The sequence below is a fragment of the Austrofundulus limnaeus genome, unplaced genomic scaffold (genome assembly GCF_001266775.1).
Source record: "Austrofundulus limnaeus strain Quisiro unplaced genomic scaffold, Austrofundulus_limnaeus-1.0 Scaffold316, whole genome shotgun sequence".
Lineage (NCBI taxonomy): Eukaryota > Metazoa > Chordata > Actinopteri > Cyprinodontiformes > Rivulidae > Austrofundulus > Austrofundulus limnaeus.
This window is the reverse complement of record NW_013952718.1, coordinates 359713-368971: the sequence shown is the minus strand read 5'-3', so window position 1 is coordinate 368971 and position 9259 is coordinate 359713. Positions and strand designations below refer to the sequence as shown.

Genomic DNA, 9259 nt, shown 5'->3' with positions numbered 1-9259 from the left:
GTTGTAGTCAGAAGATTCTTCATGTAGATTTGAGTTTTTGTTTTACCTCTATTGAAATTGAATATGAGACAAACTTGTCATAAATAATATACAGTATTTAGCTATTCTAAATATTTCTATGAATGTTAAGTAACTGAAATTAGATGCGCAAATGATAAAAAAGGCTTTTTTTTTTACATTAACTTCATTCAGTCCTGATCTAAGCCAGTATTTTTTTCCTTCTTTGTTGGCAGCCATTGAATTGAATTAAATTGAAGATTCAGTGTAATACTCAGTGATGTGCCATATTTCAAATATAAAAAAAGAAAATGAAAGGGGATGTGAAGTGATAAAATTACAAGTGTTTAAAAAATTATTTTCTTCCCTGTGTTGCTGCTCAGGTGGTTTTGTCATGTAGATGATGATAACTACATGAACCCGGAGGCTCTGCTCTCTCTGCTCTCGGCATTTCCCCAGGATGGTGACATCTACGTGGGCAAAGCCAGTCTGGACAAACCCATCACTGCTCACGAGCTGCTGGAGGGAAATGCAACGGTACCTTTCAGATTGTTTAATTTAATCCTCTGCTGGTTCTTTGTATGTTCTAAAGCGTGACATATATTATGAAAGAATGTAGTCAAGTTAACACGTCAGAAATAATTATCTTCAAAATAGAAGAATTTTTATTCTTGATTAATGCAGCTTAAACAGGAAAAGGGAAGGTGAACATGGTCTTCTTCACTTGAAACTTTTTTTTCATCTACACACAAACATTCCTCCAACTTTTTAAAAGTCTGTGGTTGTGTTTTCTACTTTCCCCCTTCTTTTCTGCAATGCTTCACTTTTATTTTCAAGGATTTTCTGGTCTTTCTGCACTGCAGGAGAGTAAAACAAATAATTCAGATGAGGTTTTGTGAAAGGTTATGAACAAAAAACATCTTACCTGTTGTAGGTAGCTTTTTGAACCGCCTCAGTTTGATAAAACAGATTGGACTGATGAGGTAATGGCTGGTTCACATGGGGCAAAGATCCATCTTGCCAAGTTTTAAAATCTTATATCCAGCCAAAAAGTCTTTTTGATCTTGTTTTGAGACTGATTTACTAAACAAGATCTGATTGTGTAAGAATAATAATCTTGTTTTCAGAATGTGTAAGATTATTTGTCTTGTTAGCCTGAAAATTTAATTCAAATTACTGTAAGTCAAAAATTTCTGCCAATTTAGGAAGAAAATTTTACTTGGTAAGATTCTTGAAATAAGAAAAAAATTGAGTCAAATCAAATATTTCAAGAATCTTACCAAGTAAAAATTTCTTACTCCATTGGCAGAAATCTTTGACTTAATTTGAGTCAAATTTTCAGACTAACAAGACAAATAATCTTACACGTTCTGAAAACAAGATTATTATTCTTACACAATCAGTTCTTGTTTAGTAAACCAGTCTGAAAACAAGATCAAAAAGACTTTTTTGGTTGAATATAAGATTTTAAAACTTGGTAAAATGGACAGTTTTTGCAGTGCACAGTGCATGTCTGTCGTCTTCAAACAAGTCCAACCTCAGATTAGGATTAGTGTAGCTGCATGCATTATTTTGTTCTCTGCTTCATGTCATCCATCCTCTTATGGCACAGGCAAAATCGTTTGCTCCCTCTTGGCATACAAAAGTACACTATGTTGCCAAATGTTTTTGCTCGCCAATCTAAATGGTCCATAAAGACATGGATGCCAGAGTCTGGTGTGGATGAAGTTGACTGCCCTGCACAGAGTCCTGACCTCAACCTGATAGAAAACATTTGGGATGAATTAGAGCAGAGCCTGAGAGCCAGGCCTTATGTCCAACATTAGTATGTGACCTCACAAATGTGCTTCTGGAAGTATGGTCAAAAATCCCCATAAACACTCCTACACCTTGTRGACGGCCTTCAGAAGAGTTGAAGATGTTCTAGCTGCAAAGGGTGGACTAACGTCATACTGAACTTTATAGATTAGGAATGATGTCACTAAAGCTCATATGAGTCAAGGCAGGTGAGCAAATACTTTTGRCAATAGCGTAAGTCTCTGGGCCAAGCACTGGGTGAGATGTAATTGGTTAGAATAAATCTTTTTACAGAGAATTCAACCTGGCTTTCTGTTCTGCACATTATTTTGGCTTCCAAAATGTTGCCTTACAACATGCAAAACATTAATAGAAAATTTCCTCAAACCTTCACTTTTAAAGGATCAGATTTACCCCGTTAAAGAGTAACTTACCCCAAAATTAACTTTTTTTAGCTGATAAACTGTCTAGAATGTGTCTAAAATGTTATATAGTACTGTTTCTGTGCTAATTTTGATGTTTTTGTGYGTATTTGTTCAAATCTGTAATATTTGGTCTRAAAACGYATTTTTGCTGCTCATATGGGTAGAGCAGTGGTACTGCAGGCTAATTTGSATATTGGTTAACRGCTCTCCACGRTGACRTGTCTTYTCCRYGGTTTCGTCACAGCGGCTGTGTTCTGGTATAAAAGCCTCTCTCTAAGACACGCCCCTGCAGCAGTCAGAGGGTGGAACAGTTAGCAAGCTTAGCATGACCGTMTGTTGACCTTCAAAAAAAGGCAGAAAGAGTGCGGCGCAGCGAGGCAGCTGCAGCCTGAACCGGACCAAACTTCAGTCAAACACGACCCACCACTTTTATTCCTGATTTAAACTAGTGATCTTTTGAGCAGCCTGCAGCTGTATGCTTTTATTTTTTTGTCAGGCTGTCGAGGAGCACTCCACCTCCTTTGTCCAGGGCTGGTGTGGTGTGAGGCGGACAGAGCTCAGCCGAGGCTGCGGTAAAAGAGCTTCATGTCCTGATCCACGGAGCCAACATGAGTCAGTCCCAGACTGAGCTGACTTAATCAAGTCTCTCTCTGCCTCTGGTGAGGAGGGGGGTGAAAAATCCTCCACCTCAGACCGTTTAGAGATGTAACTATCTGCGTCGCTGTGGTCACTCTCCATGTAGCATCAGTTATGCTAATGCTAGCTGTCACGTTCTCTCGTCCTGGCCACATCTCCGCTCTCTAACCCCGCTTCCCAACCCACACCCCCTCCCCTACCCCCTTTAATGCATTTTTTCAAWTTTGGCCTTGGGGCGGAGTTATCTTTTCACAGCGGGGTAAGATACACTTTAAGTAGCAATCAAACAAAGCTGAGGCCTTTTGAACATTGCAGATTCCATCATTTGTGTTTGTTCCCTCATCAGGCCTGCAGTAATGATGGAGGAGGCTGTAAACAGGTGTGTTTGTGGGTGAATGAGTGAATGGAGGTATTTGGGATCTGTGGCTGTATTGTGTTTGTTCACCATGGGAGTGTTTCTGAGTGATTAGTGTCTTGTTTGAATGCACACGAAGCAGGCGTGCACACAGACAATGAGGTTAAAAGCTTTTTGAATACACCAACAGGTGCACATGTGCAGCGGGTGGCACAAACATGGATCTGTTCGCACGTCTGTGTTTGTGCATGAGCTGACAGCATTGCACTGTGTTTAAGTGCATTGTGATCCCAGTAAGCTCTCTGCGCTTTTCAATCTCCACTTCATTTCTTGAAATTGCTCCCTTCCATCTCTTTCAYGTCACATTCTCTGCTTTGATTGCATCCATTTATAATGAAAATAGATCTTTATTAGTCCTTGCTTCCTGATACCCTTCTGCTCCTCCCCCTCCCTTCCTCCTTTTGCTCTTTTTGAAAAATTTTCTTCCTCAGGAAAAAAAAAAATCCAAAACAAATGTCAGACCTCTCTGTCTTTTTTTCTTACATCTAAAGCTGCCTGTCTTTTCTGATTTCCTGGCTGTAATATGAAGCAGCTAGAAAAATGAGAAGAGGGCTGATCAAAAGCAAAGGAGCAGAAAGAAATGGGTTGGAAAAAAAGGGAAGAAAATTTGCAGGGGAGTATGAAAGGAAGTTAAAGAGAAGAAAACAATGTGAGAAGAGAGAGATAAAAACAGACTAAATTTGATCAAAGAAATTCTGAGGAAGCAGACTGTTTTAGGAAAACATCAAAAAATGTTTGAAATAAACTTAAAGGCACAGTGTGTAGGATTTTGTCAATTCTTTTAGCTGAAATTGAGATAATCACTAATGACAATAATAAAAAAAAAACATGTCAAATCATTGCAGACAAAGACCTTGTTTTATTATTTTTACCTTATAAAAAGCTGTTTATATCTCCATGGTCGTGGGTTGCCACTACAGGAGGCCGCCATCTTGTCTACGAAGGCTCATGAAGGACAAACTGTGGTGGCGGTGTCAAAAACAGTTTTAGTTGTAATACTATAAATGTAATATTTGTTGTCTGTCATTGTAGCTGGGATAATTTTACTTATTAAAGCTCATAATCTTACCACTTGAAACATCACTAGCCCTGAAGCTGCTGGTAGACATCGCGGTTGGAATTATCAAAGGTTTTTGACACCTGAGAGACACCGTAGCAACTCCTTTGCATTTGGAAGCGGGGGGTGGGGGTATGGACGAACCAGGGAGGATGATTCAACCACTCAACCACTAGATGTCACTGAAAACAACAAATCCTACACACTGTGCCTTTAATCGATTAAAAGAAAGAGAAATTGTAAAAATGGCAGAAAGGAAAGAATAACAGTTATTTCCAAAATGTGAAAGTAGAGAATAATGTTTTTGCCCATGTCTGTCTGTCTTTTAGCAAAATGTCTTCTAAACCACTGAATAGATTTTAGGCAAGTGTATTTGTGCAGCACATTTCAGTAACAAGGGAATTCAAAGTGTTTTACATGATGAAAACATAAGAAATAAGTACATTAGTAAGTAAGTAAGTAAAGTTTTATTTATATAGCGCCTTTCACAGAAATAAATTCACAAGGTGCTGTACATTCAGGGAAGGGGGAGGGGGTAGTTAAGACAGGTCATGCAGCAAACACAGTTGCACTACCTTTAGACAAACAGAAAAACTAAAAACCACACAAGGGAAAATGAGGAAAAAAAGCAGAAACCATATTATATCAACACTGTGACACACTATGGTGTTTATGAAAAACCTCTGCATAGAGCAAGTTTAAGCCAGAGGAGTAAGTGAGTTTTCACTGACATAATAAAGGAATGAAAGGAAAAGTTGGACCACAGACTTAAATTAATGATGTTTTAGCTCATATTTTAAACAGATCAGTCAAACGCAACTCTAAACAAATGGGTTTTTTAACATTAACTTAAAAGGACCTCATTTGTTTCAGCATTCGTAGAGTTTTCTGGGAGTTTTTTGTTCCAAATTAGTGGAGCATGAAAACTGAATGTTGCAAAGCAGGCTTGAAGCAGAGGACCTGGAAGGTTGATACAACAACAAGAAATCTTTAATGTATTTTGTTGAAAAGCCATTCAGTAATTTATAAACKAACAGAAGTATTTTAAAGTCTGTTTTCCGCAATACAAGATGTCAGTGTAATGACTTTAAAACTGGATTTTCAATTAAACTTTCAGGAAATATTCACTGACTATAAATCTACACAGTAGTGGGCAGCACTAATCCAAAGTTTAGTTGCACAAGTTCTAAAGTGCTTATGTTCAATAAAACTTAGCAKAAGTTAATTATAAAGTGCTAAATTGACCCAGAGTTCACCAGAGTAAATTCCTGTGATAACATGAACCACTCTTGTATATTATTGTCAGTCAGAGACTCAAAATCAAAAGCATGCTGTACTCGCTTCAACCCAGAACCATCGGAGAGCAGATAAAAAACTGTGCGGCTGAACGACGTTCTGCACAGTTGGAACCTGAAGACACATTAGGCCAAAGCCGAACCTAGCAGAACTCCAAAAGACACGCTGTAGGAGAAGTGCTGGGACTGGGAGTGTCACCCAGTGATGTATAGCTCCACCTGCTTCCTGCCACATAAATAAACACAAAGGTCAAATACAATGGTCAGGCATTGTATTGATTTGAGGCGGCTTTCTCCCTCCGCTGTTAAAGAGAATGATGATGATAAATACTTATGTAATAATTCATTTAGCACTACTGAATTTTTACATTTACAAAGTGCAAATCTGCACACAGTTCAAAACAATTTTGCAAATGCCCTAATGTGCAAACCAGAAATTTAGGTCCGCAATTAGCACTATAGCACTTTAGGGGCCTAGTGTCCACCACTGCAAATACAACTGCTTCACTTTTGTCACCAAATCAATTCATGATGGACAAATGAGCTGAGAAACACAAAAATTTCTGAAACTCAGTCAAACAGATTCTAAACTAAAATTTGCARTGGACATTGGTGAAAGTCATTTAAAATCAAGGCCGGCCCAAGCCAATTTAGCCCCATGCAAGATTTAGGTGGCATCCCTTTTGCAATTTTTGTTACTCTCGCTGCCAATTTACATACATTCACATAGCAAATTAAACATTTTTGTCTTTAAAAACCAGGTTGTCCAGTTATAATAGTTAACAATGTAACTAATTTGAAACAAAATACCAGAAGTCTACCTCATACCTGACAACATCTGCTGACAGCAACCTGTTAAGAAGCAGCTGTGGACTGAAACAGTTCTAGAGGGGTCCAGGGGTATACCCCACAGAAAATTTTGTAAAAGGTCTACTCAAAACTATGCATTTTCCAGTCATTTTAAGAACATTTTATTAAATTCTTGGGATTGAGAAAACATAAAATCAGTATTTTAAGAAGGCAAAACACCGAAAAACAGACTTTAAAATGAACTTTGAGATCATAACTGAAACTTCCATTATCCTTATTTTGTTGTCTATTTACACACAAAGCACCAATAGTTAGTCTTGGCTACATCATATGAAACCTTTATCACAAAATATAATCTGTACCATCTAACACCTCATGTAGTAACAAAGAAGCTGAGAAACACACAGAACAAGTTACTTTCATAAATTTGAGTGAAAATTGTTATTGTACAGACTAAATCAAATAAAAATGTTTTAAAATATATATTTTTTCATCCCCCATTTGTGACCCACCCCAACTGGACGGCACGCTTAGCATTTGGACTGGCACTGTTTAAAACACAATCGAACTGCTACTTATTTAGCAAGACTTTTTTTAAAGTTTAGCTTTAACTCTCGGAGTCAGCTCTATTTGTCTGTTAGCAAAGGATTTCATATCAGCAAATATCCAAATTGAAGTACTCATCCTTGTACTCAGGTTGAAAGAAGCTGGTATTGGGACACCCCTGTTTTTAAGCTAGGAATTGTAAGTGGTAGAAGTTGCGTTATTTGCAACACACATCTCACAGTGTTGCATGATATTGTACATAAACTTATTTTTGCGGTCCTCTAAAGCAGCCACACCTCTCTAAAATTCTGGTAAAAGCAGTGGAGATTATGTATTTATTCAGGAATGCTAGGCCTTTAATTAAAAAAGGTAATAAAGATATGAAACAAATAGGAAGGAAATAATAAAAGGAGAAAGGCTTTTGAATACAATTAAATGTAACAAAAAATGTAAGAAAACAACTAATAAAATTAAAAGAAAAAAGAGAACTTGACAGGCAAAAAACTCATAGTTAAAATAATAATTAAAGACAAAAGGAAAACAAATGAACAATGTTGGATCTGTAATTATATCTCGGGCTGTTTGTTAAACTTTTCATCTGTCGAACACACGAGGACATCGTCCCATTTGCACTTGTAAACTTCAAACAGTTGATAAAAATGACACGTCACCCGCCTGAGAAAGGGGACAGAAATAGCAGACAGAGACATGTGATTCATAATGAGGCTCTTTTGAACAAAATGAACAGTGAAGAGAAGCTGTAAACACTTCACACACGCCCGATTCCTTCTACATTTTGTTTCACTTCCATCAGAGGTATTAGCTGCATGTGGAAAAGTACAGGTTTACTCAGTATTTGGAGTACTTTAATGTGTATTTGAGTAGTTTTATGTATCTGTGTATCCATATAGATGTTTCTATGTGAAGATGATGTGTCTCCTTTCAAAAGCTGTTGCGTGTTTGGGGAGAAAAATAATCTTAAAAACAATTTCCATACCTTAAAAATGTTAAATAGATCCTGACAGGATGTTTAAAACGGACAAATTGAAAGATAAAAATATGTTCTTTCTTTTTTTGTGGAACTAACACCTCATAGCTTCAAGGTTTGAATAAAAAAACATGTTTTTGCTTGAATGACAGTTTTAGATCTGTCACTTTCTGCTGTGCCAAACTGAATTACAAACAAACAACAGCTAACAACCAGCACATCATTTTAAACTTCAYTTTGGTTCATTTTCTAACTCCACAGTTCTATTTTTGTACAAATAAATCTGTTTTTGTATCCAGTTGAATCCAATTTCAGACAAGCAGTTGCTTGAGTTGTGTGTTTTTGTTCATTATACCTACAGTAATTTGTGTGTGTTGTTTTTCAGAGGACTGTGCAGTTCTGGTTCGCCACCGGAGGAGCAGGGTTCTGTCTGAGTCGARGGCTGGCAGAAAAGATGTCCCCATGGGCCAGGTATTTGCAATTCATTTGATCACTCGACGGGTTTGTCATCACGGTCAAATGCATCAATGAGTGTGAGAGGACAAGGAAGCAAAATGTAAAAGAAAATTTTGAGCGAAACGTCTGTAGAATTTTTATTTTGTAGACTCTGCTAATCATCGTCTTGGTTTTCTGGCATGATTGTACAAATCTATCCGGTCATAGAAAAACTGGTAAAAAGTGCTTCATCACTGATGTTGTGAAAAGACTGCTATGTCATTGTTTCAGAAATCCTCTGTATGACAGAGAARCCAACAATCTTTTTTTCAGGGCCCCACAAACTCCAGCCACAAATCTGGCTGTCATTGACATAGTTGCGTGACAAAAATTGCATCATTTTGTTTGCTGAGCAGCTTCTCACGCTCCTTCTTGACACAAGACTTGGGACAAACTTCTTTCACAGGTGAATGCATCGATCATTGTGTGATTGGCCAAAGATTCATGGGCCTGTTTGTTTATGCAGAAAAACACTCAGACAGCAACAGTGGCATTTTGTTTCAACTACTCTTCCAGAATTGGCTGTTTTTTTTTAAATCCAAACAGCCAATTCTAAGCTCAAGACTTATTTCTTTAGACAGGCTTTTAAGTACCATGTAGCATAGTGGCAGTTTTTTCTCTTGTTTTTATGTTTTTGTTTCTTGTGATGTGATTTTTGCTGGGAAGTACTTTGGTCACCTTAGTTGGTTGTTAAGCATTATAAATCAATGAATGAATAAGATAAGATAAGATAAGATAAGATAAGATAAGATAAGACAAGACAAGACAAGACAAGACAAGACAAGACAAGACAAGACA

General features: G+C 37.4%; 1 protein-coding gene across 1 annotated transcript in view; it reads left to right on the top strand.

Moving 5' to 3' along the window:
* The window catches only part of mfng (MFNG O-fucosylpeptide 3-beta-N-acetylglucosaminyltransferase), a 31729-nt gene that overhangs the window by 14709 nt on the left and 7761 nt on the right, over window positions 1-9259 (top strand). Inside the window, exons 4-5 of the mRNA XM_014022066.1 lie at window positions 381-534; window positions 8352-8437. Coding sequence (XP_013877520.1) covers window positions 381-534; window positions 8352-8437 — 240 coding nt within the window. The remainder of the gene's footprint in view (window positions 1-380; window positions 535-8351; window positions 8438-9259) is intronic.